The 19,643-nt window shown below is 24.9% G+C and overlaps 2 protein-coding genes across 9 annotated transcripts in view; both read left to right on the top strand.

The window, feature by feature from the left end:
- LOC123259273 overlaps nucleotides 1–5,097 on the top strand; it is a 33,364-nt gene extending 28,267 nt beyond the window's left edge. For all 8 annotated transcript variants that reach the window (XM_044719629.1, XM_044719627.1, XM_044719624.1 and 5 more), the window contains 3 exons: nucleotides 868–1,125; nucleotides 1,407–1,667; nucleotides 4,275–5,097. In XM_044719629.1, coding sequence (XP_044575564.1) covers nucleotides 868–1,125; nucleotides 1,407–1,667; nucleotides 4,275–4,467 — 712 coding nt within the window. In that variant the 3' untranslated portion in view covers nucleotides 4,468–5,097. The remainder of the gene's footprint in view (nucleotides 1–867; nucleotides 1,126–1,406; nucleotides 1,668–4,274) is intronic.
- A 7,617-nt stretch (nucleotides 5,098–12,714) lies between these two features.
- LOC123259277 (ubiquitin-conjugating enzyme E2 Q2) lies at nucleotides 12,715–19,253 on the top strand. Its single transcript, XM_044719638.1, has 6 exons — nucleotides 12,715–13,009; nucleotides 14,996–15,346; nucleotides 15,419–15,578; nucleotides 16,943–17,094; nucleotides 18,804–19,101; nucleotides 19,178–19,253. The coding sequence occupies exons 1-6, from the start codon at nucleotides 12,848–12,850 to the stop codon at nucleotides 19,207–19,209; spliced, it is 1,155 nt and encodes a 384-aa protein (XP_044575573.1). The 5' UTR covers nucleotides 12,715–12,847; the 3' UTR covers nucleotides 19,210–19,253.
- The last annotated feature ends 390 nt before the right edge of the window (nucleotides 19,254–19,643 follow it).

Raw genomic sequence — 19,643 nt, forward strand, 5'->3', positions numbered from 1 at the left:
TCTACGTACTTTTATAATTTATCTCTCACATAAGTTTAGTTTTTTCACTGTAATTTTTTTCAATTTTTTATAATAATGCATGATATTATTAATGGTAAAATCAATTATGAGTACTAAATAAATTTTTTCATTTTTGACAATTTAGTAATTGTTTTAAATTTAATTAAAAATTTTTTTTAAAAATGACTTTTTTTTTTGAAAAATTTGAAAATTAAATTTTTAATGAAAATAAAGTTAGCCGACATCTAAAAATTTTTATGATTTTTTTTATTAAAGAATTATTACAAAAAAATAAAAAAAAATTTTTTTCAATGTTAAAAACTTCAAGTGCAATTTTTTAAAAATATTTTTTATAAATAAATTAATAAATTAAGCATAATAAAAAAATCAAAAATGTCGGCTCACTTTATTATTATAAATTTTTAATGTAAAAATAAATCATAAAAAATTTTAATTAAAATTTTGACATGTAAAAAAGTCTTTAAAAAATTTTTTAATTAAAACTCTGTTTTATTTTTACATAACCGAATTTCTAAAATTACATGACCATAATTATTACTGATTACAATTTATAAAAATGAAAAAATTATTTAATGAATTTTTGACTAGATATAAAATTAAAAAATTACAATTATCTTCACAGAAATTTTGGAAAATAACTGCTTGTTTTTTCAACAGTGTATTAACAAAATTATTAAATAATATATCCCTGCTCTTAAAATTAATAGTAAATATTTTTATGCACTTAGTTTTTCAATAGTATAGATTTTTATGAAAAAAAAATTTTAATTATTATTAAATAATAAATAAACAGCCGTCTAAAGTTTTGAAAATAAAAAAACTAAATTTATACTCAAATTTTTTCAGGGTTGGTTCAACTTACACGACATCGGGTCTAACGAACCCAAATATTGTGACAGCAAGTACCTATCCTCAAATGCTAAATTTGAGTCCAGACCAGGTGCAAGCTCTCTTACACCCACAATCACCGGCGGCATCGGCGTTATTGTCTCACTCTCAGAGGCATACGCCACCTGCGCACAATGCGCATAATAATGCACATCCGAAAACTGCGGCGTATCCACCACCGCTTATACCAGTTAACGGCAACTCAAATAATGCCAGGTGATTATTTTTTATTGATTATTTTATTAAAAAATAATCTTAATGTTAATATTTTTTTAAAACACTTTAATGTGATACAAATAAAACCCTAGTTTAATTATTCTAGAATTTTTTTAAGCACTCTAGATATCTTCAAAAAAATTTATTTTTAAGCTTTTTACTTTAGTAACTAATTAATTAGTAACTAATTAATTAGTAATTAATTAATTAGTTACTAATTAATTAATTAGTGATTAATTAATTGGTAATTAATTAATTATTAATGATAATTTTATTTTTAGAGATTCACATGGAAGAAAACAGTTGATACTTATTCAGGATGCACCAGTTTCAAATACCTCTCATGTACAACCCTACGGAATACAAAAAGCACTGGTTGAAGAAAAATTAGTGCCGTGTATTAATTACAAACCGTACATTTATTCCGAACTATTAATGACATTACCGGATTTTGTATCGCAGTATTTTCCTGCCTGTGATATTAATAATTGTCGGCAAGTTATTACGGAGGTCCTTGATTGTGAACTATATCAAGGAAATAGGTAATTATACCATTTTCGTTATTATTATTATTATTATTATTATTATTATTATTATTATTATTATTATTATTATTATTATAAAATGTCATTACTGAAAATAATTAATGGTTTTAGAATATTATTGACTAAAATATTTTATAAATATTCACCATAATAAAATTCTAATCAATAATATTTTAAGACTAGTAATTGTTATAAAAGAAAGATAATTATTATAACTTATAATTATTTTATTTTCTCCGTCTATTTGTTTGTATCTTATAAAAATCTTGTTCCTTATCTACGCATGTTAAAATTAAGCTCTCAAATTACTAATTAATTTAATCTAATGAATATATATGAATCAATGGTTGGAAATTTAAAGCCCAAAATAAAATGTATGATTTTAGTTTGACATTTGGGCTGTAATAATTATTTAACTACTTCAATTTATTTCGGGTAATTTTTCGTATTTCTAGAAATACATCCGTATAAATATTTTATTTTATTAGTATTTATATAACTAGGTCAATTTTAAAGACAAAATTAACTTACATATAAAATTGATTTTTATATAATTAAATTATGGTTTTTCTATTAAGAACGATGCTCAAGGCGCACTTCTAAATCTTTAAAGCCGATTGTTTAATTAATAATATTTTTTGGTAAATTAGTAACTTTGTTAATTAAGTGAAATTTCGGTAAATTATTTTATTATATAAATGATAAAAGATATAGTAAAATTTTGCTTTATTAAATAATGATTTTCGTTAAATTGCACTGTACTTTCTTAAATATTGACTTTTCTAAAAATATAAGCTCATTCTAATGTTACACTTATCAAGAGCTTTCATTTGAGTACCCACATGTATTTTAGATATATTTTTCATATATACATATATATAATATATATAAATATATAAAATATATGAAAAATTGATGTGGGTACTCAAATGAAAGGTCTCGATGAATGTAACATCGGGATGAGCTTATATCTTTAAAAATGTCAATAGTTTACAAGATACATTGCCATTTCTTCATTATTAATATTTTCAAAGATATAAACTCATCCCGATGTGACACTCATCAAGAGCTTTCATTTGAGTACCCACATCAATTTTTGATATATTTTTCATATATAAATATATATAGTATATATTATATATATAAATATATGAAAAATTGATGTGGGTATTCAAATGAAAGGTCTCGATGAGTGTAATATCGGGATGAGCTTATATCTTTAAAAATGTCAATAGTTCACAAGATACAAGGTCATTTCGTAATTATTGATATTTTTAAAAATATAAGCTCATCCCGATGTTACACTCATCAAGAACTTTCATTTGAGTACCCACATACATTTTTGATATATTTTTCATATATACATATATATAATATATATAAATATATAAAGTATATGAAAAATTGATGTGGGTACTCAAATGAAAGGTCTCGATGAATGTAACATCGGGATGAGCTTATATCTTTAAAAATGTCAATAGTTTACAAGATACATTGCCATTTCTTCATTATTAATATTTTCAAAGATATAAACTCATCCCGATGTGACACTCATCAAGAGCTTTCATTTGAGTACCCACATCAATTTTTGATATATTTTTCATATATAAATATATATAGTATATATAATATATATAAATATATGAAAAATTGATGTGGGTATTCAAATGAAAGGTCTCGATGAGTGTAATATCGGGATGAGCTTATATCTTTAAAAATGTCAATAGTTCACAAGATACAAGGTCATTTCGTAATTATTGATATTTTTAAAAATATAAGCTCATCCCGATGTTACACTCATCAAGAGCTTTCATTTGAGTACCCACATACATTTTTGATATATTTTTCATATATACATATATAATATATATAAATATATAAAAGTATATGAAAATTGATGTGGGTACTCAAATGAAAGGTCTCGATGAATGTAACATCGGGATGAGCTTATATCTTAAAAATGTCAATAGTTTACATAAGATACATTGCCATTTCTTCATTATTAATATTTTCAAAGATATAAACTCATCCCGATGTGACACTCATCAAGAGCTTTCATTTGAGTACCCACATCAATTTTTTGATATATTTTCATATATAAATATATATAGTATATATAATATATATAAATATATGAAAAATTGATGTGGGTATTCAAATGAAAGGTCTCGATGAGTGTAATATCGGGATGAGCTTATATCTTTAAAAATGTCAATAGTTCACAAGATACAAGGTCATTTCGTAATTATTGATATTTTTAAAAATATAAGCTCATCCCGATGTTACACTCATCAAGAGCTTTCATTTGAGTACCCACATACATTTTTGATATATTTTTCATATATACATATATATAATATATATAAATATATAAAGTATATGAAAAATTGATGTGGGTATTCAAATGAAAGGTCTTGATGAGTGTAACATCGGGATGAGCTTATATCTTTAGAAATGTCAATAGTTCACGAGATACAAGGTCATTTCTAAATTATGTATCTAGAAATAGAGCAAAATCGATTTGATAATAAGAATTAACAATAAACAAACTTGAACTAAAAATGAATCAATCATAATAAAACTTATTTTTTATTTTATTTCCAGGCAACAAATGAAAAAATTGATGGAAGCTGGTAAATGTTCATCACTGACAGATGAATTGCCATTGATCCATGTGCGAAGTATAATGAAATTTATGCCTCAAATGAAATATATGTTTAGAAATATGGCAATGCCACCAACAACAGCTCATTCAAATGACGAGCATCCATCAAAAAAACGACAGCGTACGAGCTAGGATTGGCTCCAGCCTTACTGGCCCACTTATGATTACTACCATTCGGCATTTTAATAAATAAATAAATAATAATAATAATAATATTAGTAGAAATAAAAATAATATAACTACAATTATAATAACAATTATTAATAATTAATAACTAATAATAATATAATTAAAAGTGTCATTTATAAAGTGTCGCGTGTGGTAAAGTGGCACCTACTGTGTTTATATTTATTAAAACGAACTTTTTTTTTTTTTTTTTTTTCATGTTAATGCACTTTATCATTTATTATTTATCGATAAAATATTAACGATTTAAATAACTAATACATTTAAATAAAAATAAAATATGAATTTAAATCAAGTAACTAGTGCGATGATTACTATTTTATTATTATTTATAAATAATAAAATAATAAAGAGTTCGTGTCTGCGCGTAAGGCTTTAAAATCTGCGCATCGTATCGCAAGATGGAAAATAATGCCCTTTTCTTCACATTAATGACTGAAAAAAATTATTAAGTAAATATAATTAAGCGAATTGAAAAAATTAAATATTCAAACTTAATAATTAATAATCACTATGATTATTATTGGGTAACACGACATTTCAGATCCTGGCAAAATATCTCCAACAAAATATCCCCGATAAAATATCCTCGACAAAATATCTCGTAAAAAATATCCCCGAAAAAATATCCCGTAAAAAATATCTCCGATAAAATATCCCCGACATAAACATCCTTGACAAAATATCCCGTAAAAAATATCTCCGATAAAATATCCCCGACATAATATCCTTGACAAAATATCCCGTAAAAAATATCCCCGACAAAAGATTCTTGACGAAATATACCCGACAAAATATCGCGTAAAAAATATCCCCGACAAAACATCCTTGACAAAATATCCCGTAAAAAATATCTCCGATAAAATATCCCCGACAAAAGATCCTTGACAAAATATACCCGACAAAATATCGCGTAAAAAATATCCCCGACAAAACATTCTCGACCAAATATCCCGTAAAAAATATCCCCGATAAAATATCCCGTAAAAAATATCCCCGACATAACATCCTTGACAAATTATCCCGTAAAAAATATCTCCGATAAAATATCCCCGACAAAAGATCCTTGACAAAATATCGCGTAAAAAATATCTCCGACAAAACATCCTCGACAAAATATCCCGTAAAAAATATCCCTGACAAAATATCCTCAGTCTATTTTCTAATAAACACACACAAAACTCATGATAATAGGGCACAACACGTTCCCAAGATTATGTGTTGTGATATTTTGTCTGAAGGAGAGCTTATGTATTGTGATATTTTGTCGGAGGATATTTTGACGTGGAATCGATTATAATACAGCGATATTTCAACCCCCGACAAAATATCCTTGGTGTTAATCTAATTTTCAATAAACACACACAAAATCTATGATAAAAGGTCATAAGCTTATGTGTTGTGATATTTTGTCTAAAGGATATTTTGTCGCAGAATCATTATCGGGTACCGCGACATTTCTTCCCCCGACAAAATATCCCTGATAGAATATTCTTGGTGTTAATCTACTTTCCAATAAACACACTTAAAATCAATGATAAAGGTCACAACACGGTCACAAGCTTATGTGTTGTGATATTTTGTCTGAAGGAAATTTTGTCAGGGATATTTTGTTAGGAATATTTTGTTGAGGATATTTTGTCGCAGAATAATTTATCATTAATTTAAAATCTTATTATTATTGTTTTTTTGAATTTACACGTGTAAGAAAATTTAATTATTTCAATATATATATATATTCATAAATTAATTATTTAAAAAAGGACTTCAGAGCGTACTAGCTATGATAAGTTCCAATATTTTTATTCACTGTTTTTTATTTAATTAATTTTACCGTCTAAATTATTTTATTTTCATCAATGAAATTACTTAATTTTAAGTTGAGTAAGCCACTAATAAATATTGGTGTTAGTAATAATGAATTTAAACGTTTAAAATTGATAAAAGTAAAAAATATTTTTTTTTCTTCTGGTTGCTAATTGTTTATCTATTTATTTCATAAAACATACCTCTAATTTCTTATTAAACAACAATTTGGTTGCTTTTCTATATATAAAAATAAAAAAAAAACAATAATTATAAAAGTTAAATATTAATAATAATAAAAGTGTATTTTTTTTAAAAAGTGATTCGTTAATATAAGATAAAGAACGATCAGTTGTAAATATCACTTAAGTTAACGCTGTAAATATTATAATAAATTAAAATAATATTAATAAACATTTAACAGTAATGGTAAACAATTAATAAATAATTAAGTTAAGTTAAAAGTTAAAATCCAAAGAATCACATCGATTTCATTAAATAGAATTTTTTTTATTTCACTTTTGCATCAACTTATAATTACGATCGTTATTTAAAATATTATAATTATTCATGCCGGTATTATTTAGCCTTGGTAATTTTTTTTATTTCAATAATTAACTTGTGACATTATTATTATTATTATTATTATTATTATTATTATTAAACTTTGGGACGGTAGAAAATTTAAAACATTTCTTAAATTAAAACTTTTGAAACATTGAAATATTTTTTTCCGACCGTCATAATGTTCCCCCATAATAAAATATTCAAATTTAATCCTTGAAAAAAATTTTTATCTAACTTCATAATTTAAATAATTAATTTGTAAATTACATTTATTTACCTACATGTCTCTCGTTTCTGTTCATTTTTTTTTTTTTTTTTTTTTTCCTCATTTAAATGTATCATTTTTTTTTTTGAAGAATATTAAAAAAAATGACATCAAATAATTTTTAAAAAATAATGTATTTGTTTAAGTAATTTAATATTTAAATAATTTTTTATTGATTATATTATTTATCAATATATAAATAAAATTTGTGTTTAAAATGAAATTTTAAAATAAAAAACCGTGCCACATTTTTACCGCTTGAATGCATGAAAAAATTTTTCACAATAATTATAATAAATAAATTTCATCATTAAAAAAAAATCACTATCATAAAACGTTAGTAGATAGTTAAAAATTATTATTATTAGTTGAATTTATTCATATTGGTCATTTTAAATCTGGCCATATTTTTAATTTAAAAAAATAATGAGTTATTTAAATGTAATAAATATAAAATAACGGTATTGTTAACGTCATTTACATAACAGCTATCACGAAGAAATAAAATAGATTTTTGTTTAAAAAAAAAAAAAAAATTATTAAGGTAGTTGTGGCAGTTAATTAATAATACTAGTTATTTTTTTTTTGTACTAAATAATAATTTATAATTAAAATAATTTAATTTTAAGATGTTATTGTCAGACTATGTGTTTAAAATTTTTCTAAGATGAGTTGAATTTTTTATTGATAGAAAAATAAAAAAAAATAAACTGTACAGGACTACCTTAAATATAAATTTAATTATAATTTAATAAATATAAATTTTAAGGAATTAATAGTAAAAGTCATTAGTCTCCGCGACATTGTATAATAATTAGAAACAACAAGGGGAATAAAATAATTTAAGTGTTTAAAATTGTTTTCATTATTGGAAACTTGTAAATAAAGAGAGTATAGAACTAAATATCGTAAATTTCTATGTAATAAATATTGAATAAAAAGTTGCTTAGATTTGTGAGTAAATAATTATAAGTGATTATTATAATTTATAATTAATAGGTATTAGGTATTTTTTTTTTTTGAGTTATCATTATTTAATTATTTAATAAATTGCCATTTAATATTCAATTGTAATATTAATAATTTTTATAAATTATCAATAATTTTTTGTATTACTAATTATAATTTATATTAACAATAAAACTCAATAAATAAATGATAAATTTTATAAGTTTGCGTTTTATTATTTTAATTTTTTTACTATCAAATATAAATAGTAATATTTTTTGCTGCGATTATTTAATGATGAACTTAAAAAAAAACTAACTAATTACAAAAGTTAACGAGTTTTTTATTCACCGAGGGTTTAGAAGTTTTAATTTGGACTTGATGAAGTTTATTTGTGTAAAAATTCGGCTTGCAAAGGTAAGTTTTATTCACTGTCCCTTATAAGTACTTTTCTTAATACGAATTTATTATCTTCACTTTTATTTGACGGAATTTTAGAAATTTATGAGTTTTTTAATTTTTAAAAAATTGAATTAAAAAAAATGGAATTTTTTAAATAAATTTTTCATGCTATAATTAATTTAAAAAAAAAATTCTAAAATTCATCAGCTGTTTCTTAATTTCAGAAGAAACTAAAATCAGCTGATAGCTGTCAATTTAAAAAAAATTTTTTTTTACTAAAAAAATTGTAAAAAAAAATTACATTAATATTTTTTTCCTAATATTAAATGATACTGAAGTTAGCCGTCAGTCAATTTTAAAAATTTTTTTAACAAATCAATTACAATTGTTATGTCGGACTCAACGTTCGACATTTTTATTTTATAACAAATAGAATTTAATTATTCATTCATAATTTTATGTTTTTACAACTGATTACATACATTTACTTTTATTATTAAATTTTTTTTTTTCTGTAGAATTCTAGATACTATTTTTTTTTAAAAGACATTATTTTAAAAATATTTATCGGTTTATCTGGGTCGAACAGTAAATAATAATTTTATGACCCGAGCAAATAAAAAAATAGTTTTCTTATCTAACTACGACTCGGAAAATTCCCACATTTAGTTGGGCCCGACTACGTTAAGGGATTTGAGTTTGAGCAAATACCCTAATGGATTTTTGAGTATTTTTTATCTGAACCCGAAATAGAAATATATTTTATTGTGATAATAAAATAAAATGTATAGAAAAAAAATTAAATAATAATTGAAGTAACAATAAAATTAAGTAATAATTATTTTAGATGAAAATAAAATTAAGCAACAAAAATTTAAATAATGAAACAAATAAACAAATAGAACTTGATAATTGAACAATTTAAAATAAACAAATATTAAACCATAGAACTCTAAAATAATACAATAAAATAATTAATTTATAAAACAACAAAAACATAAATTTCTTTAAAATTAAATATTTAAAAGTTAACTTCAAATACATAAGATGTAAAAAATTGAAATACATATTAATTCGTACGTTTTAAAATAAATAATTTAATGTTAAACAGTACGCATGTATGTCTTTGTCTATGCGTAAACGCGCTTACGTATACACAAACACATAGATGAATATAAGAATATACCATAGTAAGAGGTAACACACAAGGCAGTCGATGCACAACTAGTTTTCCGGAATATTTTGAGAGAGGGTGGAAGTCCCAAAACTAGAGAACTAATTGGGCGCATCTTTCCCCTACTGTTTCAACTATCGGACCCACCCAAACTCTCAGACCCGGAAGACTGTCGTATCGCTCTCGTTGTCCTGACGTCCTAGTGTTAACATCGAAAAAGTTTTTGTAAGTTTCAATGAAACCACGCGTCAAATTCAAAAAGAAATTGTTAGTGAAGTAAATTTAAATTATGTAAAGAAACGGTAACAATGATATTTAAGTAAGTCCTTAATTAAGATTTTTATGTTTGTTTTAATAATTCAAATCTTTGTATTAAAATTTTATAATATATTTATTAAATTGAATTCATTTTTCTTATACTATAACTTCAACCTCTTTCCATAAGCTTCAGATCCTTATCTATTAGCCTAACGGCTAGGATAAAAATAATTAAATTTTAGTTGCGTTTTCGACGTAACACAATAAAAAAATACTTCTTGAAATTTTTAAAAAATTGTATTTTTTAATTATTTTTTATAATAATTTCCTCGTATAAAAAAATTCTTAAATTTATCTAATGTCTGCTAAATTAATCTTCATAAATTATAAGTGAAAATTTTAAAAAGCATTTTTTCTTGTAATTTATTTATTAAAAAAATTTTTAAAATTGACAGCTGACGGCTAACTTCCGTATCATGTAATTTTTATTATTATTCACAAGTGGAATTTTTAAATTACATTTTTATTATTATTATTATAAAAAAAATAAATTTTTATTAATTATAAAAAAAAATTCTAAAATTGACAGCTGTCATTAATGTCACTATCATGAATTTAAGTATTACCAAAGAAGAAAAAAACATCTGAAACTAAAAATTTATAAATTAACCGTTTGAAAAGATAATACTGAAGTTAGCCGTCAGCTGTCAATTTTAAAAATTTTTACAACGAATCAATTGCACCAAAAAAATGCTAAAAATTTTCACTTGTAATTTTTATTAGTTTTAATGAAAATAAAGTTAGCCGACATTTAGAAATTTTCATGATTTTTTAACTTCCCGCTAAGAAAATCGAAGATTTTCAAAAATCGGGAAGTTATTGTTTTCATCCCGTTTTGCAAAAATCGAGTTTTCATCAGATCTCGACGTTTGAAGAACACAGGAAGCTTTCCTGACTACCCCGGCGATGTTGTCACTATGTCTGTATGTGTGTGTGTGCGGGTGTGACTATGTGACTCGCTTATAACTTTTGAACGACTGAACCGATCGGAACGTACTAAACGGCATTCTAAAGAGTTCCCTCAAACTTAGATTTCCTGTGAATTTGAACCGATAGATTTTGAGAAATTTTGAAAAATCTCAAAAAAAATAAGAAAAGAATCATTTTTGAAAGTGGTTTTTTTTGGAATATCTTTTAAACGGCTCTATCGATCAACTTCAAAAACTAATCCGCCCTTAAGCTTGAAAAACCACGCCGATCGTCGCTAATCTGGTCAAAATTGGTTGATTCGTTCGAGAGATATCGTGAACGAAAGAAAACCGAAAAAAGTGTTTTTTTGACATAACTTCGTCATTTATTCTCGGATCGTTTTTGATGATATAGAATAATTTCAGAGCTTAAAAAACCGCGTCGATCGCCGCAAAAAACGTGGAAATCGGTTGATTAGTTCGAGAGATATCCTCGATAAAATATTTGGAAACAAGTATTTTTTTAACATAACTCCGACATTTTTTGGAATAACTTTTAAACGGATGCACTGATCAATTTCAAAAACTAATCAGCTATTAGCATGAAAAAATTACGTCGATCGCCGTCAAGCCGGTCAAAATTGGTCAATTCGTTCAAGAAATATCATGAACGAAAAAAAACCAAAAAAAGTGTTTTTTTGGAATTACTCCAAATTTCCTAGTTTTATCAATTCAAACTTGAAGATTCTTCATGAAACTAAAAAAATTGCGTCAAATACTGCCAACCACGTGAAAATTGGTTGATTCATTTAAAAGTTAGTGCGGTTTGAAAATTAAAAAAATATTGTTCTATGATACTTCTATCAGACTTTTGAGCTCGAAGAGCTCAAAATAACACATAAATTGTTTTTTTGAGCTCGAAGAACTCAAAAACGTCACTAGTGCAGTTTTATGGACCTAGGTATGGAATTAGCGGGAAGTTGCACAAATGGCCTTCAGGGTCTACCGTTTTTCTAATTTTTTTATTAAAGAATTATTAAAAAAAAATTTTTTTCATTTGTTAAAAACTTAAAAAACTATAAGTGCAATTTTTTAGTTATATTTTAATAAATTAAGCAAAATAAAAAAAAATAAAAAATGTCGGCTAACTTTATTATTATTAATTTTAACAATAAGTGAAATTTTTTTATAATAATTTAAGGAAGTACGAGCGCTAGGCGGGGTGGGGATCGGTATCGACTCTAGCGCGGTAAGGGGAGAGCAGTAACCATATGATTATTCTCAATATATAGATATACATTTAACATTGGCTAATGGCGGCATTTATTTTTCTTTTAATTAATACACTTTAATTAGTCGGGCAAGTGTAAATTTTTTTGAATTAAATTTATCACTAATATATTGACTTTCATCCACAAGTTTTTTAAAAATACTCACCGACAGTTTTACGAGAAAAATACAGAAATGTATCAATGTTTGGAGGTTACCCCATAAGACCAATGTTAAACTGCTCAACTTAAAAGTTAATTATTTATTTGAATAATTGGGCAATCTCCTTAAAATTTTCGGAATTTGTTTAGACATATTTAAATTTGATATTAAAAAAAAATCAAGCTAAGCTTCTTATCAAAAGTTGCCTTGGTGCTGGTATACTTTGTTAATTGCCATAAAATTGTAAGAGTATTTTTTAAGTCTGTCAATTTGAGTGTGATTTGAAAAGAAGGCCGTGAGATGGCAGTTAGATAGCAGGGCATAAATACGATCCGAGGATAAACGAAAAACAACGGAAAATATCGAAGTAATTCAGTAGCTGTCGCCATTTTGTCAGAGAGTCATCGGAGTGCACCCTGTGACAATCGGCTGGTGTTTATTTATTATCTTAACTGGGTGTTATAACCGTCGAATAATTAGCTATAAATTCGTACGGTAAGACCCCAAATGGCTTGCTTGAATACTCTCAAGCAGGAGATAAAAACTCTCGAGTCTGTCTTCCCAAAAAGTCATGAAAGGTTTCAGATAATGTCCGCGAGTGTGGACGAGCTCAGCTGCAGATTTGTCGGTAAAAATGGAAAGAAATATGAAATTCACGCCAACATTACCGTAAGTATTTTTTATTTTTGACTTTTTTCAAGTCTGACTAATCCGCCAACCTACTTGCCTATCGTCTATTAATATATAAACATAAAACACATATTCCTCCACATATATTTAATCTATTTACACACCATTAATTATTTATCCAGCTACTGCATAGTAGACAAAGAAACAATAACATTCACCTTATTAATTTTTATTTACAACTTACTGTTGATATTTATCCACTTTACTAATTTAAATAATTGGCTCCCTTTAATCATTTTTACAATCAAGTATTTCCATGGGAATTTCTTTTTAACTTTTTTGTGTCGTCATGTAAATGAACTAAGCATGTCATTGTGTTTGTCTGTATGTTGAGGGTAAAGCCCCCATATCCTTCAATCACCAATTCACTATCGAAAAAGAACAAACTGTAGACAAAGGTCTACGGTCTTGTTATTATTAATATTAATATTTATTTTTTTTATTTTCATTATTTATTACAACACCGATTTAAGTTTATTCAATCAATAATTTATTCTTTATTAACCGTTATAAATATCTATTATATTCAATCAATTAACCTACTTTTTATTATCACTGCTAGTATCACTATCATTGCTTTAATGACATCCAATTTTACTCCCAAAAATTCATTGTTTTTTTCTATTTATTATTTATATTATTTCATCATACATTGAATTTTTTTTGGTTATGTTTTAGTACACGATAAATATTTTTATTACGTCATTTTAATGCGTGTTAATTAAAAAAAAATTTTTTTTTTTAAATTGTTTTATTATTGTAAAAATATGCCGCAAAATTAATTAGACAATTTGTTGTTTTTTTTTATTTTAGGCTAAAAAAAAATGTTGTATTTATGTTTGTTTAAAAATTTTTTTATAAAATTTTATGTTTAAAAAAATTGCATATTTTTATGTAAAATTTAATATTATTTAATGATTTTTTAATAAGCAATAAGCAGCAAAATTAATTAGACAATTAATTGTTTTTTTTTAATTTTAGGCTAAAAAAAATTATTTTGTATTTTTGTTTGTTTAAAAATTTTTTTATAAAATTTTATGTTTAAAAAAATTGCATATTTTTATTTTAAATTTAATATTATTTAATAATTCTTGAATAAGCAATAAATTTTTTTTAAATAATTTTATTACTGTAAAAATATGCAGCAAAATGAACTAGCCAATTTATTGTTTTTCTTAATTATAATTTTAAGCTAAAAAAAAAAAAATTTTGTATTTTTGTTTATTTAAAAATTTTTAAAAAATAATTTTTTTATAAAATTTTATGTTTAAAAAAATTGCATTTTATTTTTATGTAAAATTTAATATTATTTAAGAATTCTTGAATTAGCAATAAATTTTCTTTTCAAATAATTTTATTACTGTAAAAATATGTAGCAAAATTACTTAGACAATTTATTGTTTTTTTTTTGTAATTTTAATTTTATGGTAATTATGTATTATTATTTGTATTTATGTTTGTTTAAAAAATTTTTTGCTAATTTGTTTATAAAATTTTATGTTTAAAAAAATTGCATTTTATTTTTATTTAAAATTTAATATTATTTAATGATTTTTTAATGAGTAATAAAAAAATTTTTTTAATAATTTTATTAATGTAAAAATATGCCGCAAAATTAATTAGACAATTTACTGTTTTTTTCCTTTTAATTTTAGGCTAAAAAAAAACAATTTTGTATTTTTGTTTGTTTAAAAAAATTGCATTTTATTTTTATTTAAAATTTAATGATTTTTTATTAAGCAACAAAAAATTATTTCAAATAATTTTATTACTGTAAAAATATGCAGCAAAATTAATTAGACAATTAATTATTTTTTTTTTTTAATTTTAGGCTAAAAAAAATAATTTTTCATTTTTTTTTGTTTAAAAATAATTTTTTATAAAATTTTATGTTAGAAAAAATTGCGTTTTATTTTTATTATTATTTAATGAGCTTTTTTAACAATTTAAAATTGAATTTTACAGGAAACCTATCCTTCGACTCCGCCAGTCTGGTTCGCAGAGTCTGAAGAAACAAGTGTCACTAACGCCGTGCAAATATTAAGTAACACAACGGGTCGTGATAATCACGTTATTAATCAAGTAGGAATACTATTGAAAGAACTATGCCGCCTTCATTCGATACCCGAGCCACCGGATGTCGAGAGATTAAGAACGGCGTTAGATCCCTTGAGATTGGGAGCCTCCGCGACTGCGGTTGTTGCACAACGAATGGAGGCCGAAGAAACCGATGAGCTTGAGGAAGAGGAAGAGAGCGAGTCCGAGGAAGATCTCCATCTGGAAATGGATGACGTCGATGCCAACAAGAAGAATAAGGTACCAATTAATTGATAATTTGAAATAAAACTATTTTACACGGAATTAATTTTTAATTATTCTGTTGTTAAGGCTGATGATATGGATTTAGAACACTTAGCAACGTTAGAAAGGCTGCGGCAAAATCAGCGACAAGATTATTTGAAGGGTTCGGTATCGGGTAGTGTACAAGCTACTGATAGACTTATGAAAGAATTGCGTGATATTTACAGGAGTGACAGTTTTAAAAAAGGTTTTTATTTTTATACTTATTACTTATTTCGGTTAATGAAAAATTCCCACTGAGTGGTCCTTTCACTCTTTATCCTTCTCTCAAATTTTACAAATTTGTCGTTAAATAATATATATTCTATTAAAATGATTATTTTAAACTTTTTAATTGCTAAATAAAACTTCTCTGAAGTTTATTTTATGGATACTAGCAATCTTGCAGTCACTATGTGACTGCCATGACTTGTGAACTATAAATAAATGAAATTTTGCTTTATTAAAAATGACTTTTGTTAAATTGCACTGTACTTTCTTAAATATTGACGTTTTTAACGATATAAGCTCATCCCGATGTTACTTTCATCAAGAGCTTTCATTTGAGTACCCACATGCATTTTTGATATATTTTTCATATATACATATATATAATATATATAAATATATGAAAAATTGATGTGGGTACTCAAATGAAAGCTCTCGATTAGTGTAACATCAGGATGAGCTTATATCTTTCAAAATATTAATAGTTCACAAGATACAAGGTCGTTTCTTAATTATGTTAAATTGCACTGTATTTTCTTGACTATTGAAGTTTTTTAAAATATAAGCTCATCCCGATGTTACTCTCATCAAGAGCTTTCATTTGAGTATCCACATGCATCTTTCATATATTTTTCATATATACATATATGTAATATATATAAATATATAAAATATATGAAAAATTGATGTGGGTATTCAAATGAAAGGTCTCGTTGAGTGTAATATCAGGATGAGCTTATATTTTAAAAAATATCAATAGTTCACAAGATACAAGGTCATTTCTCAATTATTGACATTTTTAAAGATATAAGCCCATCCCGATGTTACACTCATCACTAGCTTTAATTTGAGTACCCACATGCATTTTGATATATTTTTCATGTATACATATATATAAATATATAAAATATATGAAAAATTGATGTGGGTACTCAAATGAAAAGATCTCGTTGATTGTAACATCAGGATGAGCTTATATTTCAAAAAATGTCATTAGTTCACAAGATACAAAAGTCATTTCTTAATTATTGACATTTTTAAAGATATAAGCCCATCCCGATGTTACACTCATCACTAGCTTTAATTTGAGTACCCACATGCATTTTGATATATTTTTCATGTATACATATATATAAATATATAAAATATATGAAAAATTGATGTGGGTACTCAAATGAAAGGTCTCGATGAGTGTAACATCGAGGTGAGCTTATATCTTTAAAAATGTCAGTAGTTCGAAAAATACAAGGTCATTTCTTAATTATTGATATTTTTGACGATGTAAGATTTAATATAAATAAATGAATAAATATGATAATATAATGGTAATTTTTTTTTTAATAGGAATGTATAGCATAGAATTGGTTAACGACAGTTTATATGAATGGAATATCAGGTTAATGTGTGTTGATCCTGATTCACCGTTGCATAAAGATTTGGCACTTCTTAAAGAAAAAGAAGGCAAAGACAGTATTCTCCTCAATATGATGTTTAAGGTAAAATGTTCAAACATATTATCTAATATTAGTCTATGTTTCTTTAATTTTAGCTTAATTATCTAGAAGTAATTTTCTCTTGTTAATCATTTTTTTGCTGTGAGCTTAGTTTATATAAATTTTAGTAGTCATTATTAAAATATTAAAAGTACTGTTTTTTGATTTTTAATGTAAAAAAAAATCTTTTGAAAAATAATCGACACAAAAAAACACTTTTTTAAGATGTTTACAAAGTTATAAATTCAAAGTAAACACATTATTTATTGTATAGGGTATATTGATGGTTTCTGATCTGATGAGTATAATAGATGGAATTTTTAATAAGGTCAGGTATAAAGTAAAGTCCAAAACTCTGGCTGACGTGGCATCGCTTTAAATTAGCCCTCTTGGAATTAAAAATTGAAAAATAAATTTTATGTTGCTTCAATGGCTTTTACTTTTTCAATTTTTTAAAAATTCTTTCAAAAACATTGGTAGAAAATTTATAATTTATTTTTTTTTTGGGTGAAAAAATAAAAAAAATCACCAATTAATAAATGATAAAAAAATATGTTTGATTATTAATAAAAAAAATTTGTAATAATTTATTTAGAAAAAATAAAAAAATTTTTAATTTTGCTTTTTTTCCAAATCAAAAAAATTTTTTTCAACAAAAAATTAATTATTTATTTTAACATTGCTCAATTTCTTTAGAAAAATTTTTTTCTCTGTGTACATAAATAAATATAACTTATTAAAATAAGCAGTAGGGTGGCGCAAAAAAACCGACTATTTTTTTTTTTGAGTCCCGAGTGAAAAAATGTTAGTTTTTGATGTTTTAAGAGCCCTCACCAAAGGACAGCTCAAAAAAAAATTTTTAAGAGGTCACTCCAAATTTTTTAAAATTTGAAAAATCGTCAAAAATCGAATTTTTTTTTTTTTTTAATTTTTTTTCTCGTTACGGTATAATTTTATAGACCGAAAAAAAATAAGTTTCTGAAAGCTTCAGTTCAAAATTTAAATTTTGAAAGGTCGCTCATTATTTTTTTTTTTTTTTCTTTAATTAGTCATATCGCCGACTTTAAGTGTTGGGAGTGGTACGTTGGGGTCTTTTTGGTTTGAAAAAATCTTAACCTACGCGGCAAGGTCAAATCTCAACCAAGCTGGTTTCTAAGACCAGCTTGGGATTCGAACCCACGCCCGGCAGTTGATTAAATAAAATTATTAAATTAAAAAAAAATTATATTTTCTATGTTGTGCTTGATTTTTAGTTCATCTCGTGATGTATTTTTATCGATTATTGTACTAAATAAGAAAAAAAAAATGCATGGAATTTTAATTTGAATAGTAAAAGGTCGCTCGAAAAAATCTAAATTAATGCACTAATAAATTGAAACAAATTATGAGCGACCTTTCAAAATTCAAATTTTGAACTGAAATTTTCAGAAACTTATTTTTTTTTTAGTCTATAAAATTATACCATAACAAGAAAAAAAATGAAAAAAAAAAATTCAATTTTTGACGATTTTCGAAATTTAAAAAAATTTGGAGCGACATCTTAAAATTTTTTTTTTATGCTGTCCTTTGGAGAGAGCTCTTAAAACATCAAAAACTAACATTTTTTCACTCGAGACACAAAAAAAAAAAAAAATAGTCGGTTTTTTTGCGCCACCCTAATAAGCAGGGATAAAAAATCAATAAATCTAATGAATATTTTTAAAAATAATTAGGAAGCGTATCCTTTTGAACCACCTTTTGTACGAGTAGTTCATCCTATAATATCCGGTGGTTACGTGCTAGTGGGAGGAGCTATTTGTATGGAATTGCTCACAAAACAAGGCTGGAGTTCTGCGTACACCGTTGAGGCAGTGATAATGCAGATATCAGCGACATTAGTGAAGGGCAAAGCGCGTATACAATTTCAGGGTGCTAGTGGAGCTGGTAAAAATTGTGGTGGACAAGGCCAATACAGTCTTGCCCGTGCTCAGCAATCATTTAAATCTCTAGTGCAGATACACGAAAAAAATGGTAAACTACCTCTATTTTTATTTATCCATTATAATTATTACTAAATTAATATATTAACAAATTTAATTATTTACAGGCTGGTTTACGCCTCCGAAAGAAGACGGCTAATAAATTACTCATAAAAAATGAAATAGTGCCGAAAAAAAAGTAAAGAAAATAATTTCAAATGTGAAGATTGATAATTAAGTGGTTTACATCCAAAAACTTTAAGAAAAAAATAACAAAACAAAATAATGATGTGTGCCCCTTAAACAATTAATTTTTAACGTAAACATAAACGATTTGATATAACATAAATTACAACATTAATTTAAGTAATTATAATTATTATATAAGAAATAATTATTAATTATAAATAATTAATCTTATCTATAATACGTTTGAATATGAATTGCTAATAAGGCTGCCGCGCTAACAGTTTCAAGTAATTCAATAATAAATTTTCTGTAATTAAATTTTCACTTAGATTCGATTAGATCGCAAATTTTATACCGCTATTGTGACTATTGTTTTAGTTGTGATTTAAGGGGGGAAATACGTGT

The sequence above is a fragment of the Cotesia glomerata genome, linkage group LG2 (genome assembly GCF_020080835.1).
Source record: "Cotesia glomerata isolate CgM1 linkage group LG2, MPM_Cglom_v2.3, whole genome shotgun sequence".
Classification (NCBI taxonomy): Eukaryota; Metazoa; Arthropoda; class Insecta; order Hymenoptera; family Braconidae; genus Cotesia; species Cotesia glomerata.

Coding starts and splice junctions, on each gene's coding strand:
- LOC123259277 (XM_044719638.1), top strand. CDS start 12,848: ATGGCTTGCTTGAATACTCTCAAGCAGGAGATAAAAACTCTCGAGTCT. Junction 13,010..14,995: donor AAATTCACGCCAACATTACC/GTAAGTATTTTT, acceptor TGAATTTTACAG/GAAACCTATCCTTCGACTCC. Junction 17,095..18,803: donor TCCTCAATATGATGTTTAAG/GTAAAATGTTCA, acceptor AAAAATAATTAG/GAAGCGTATCCTTTTGAACC.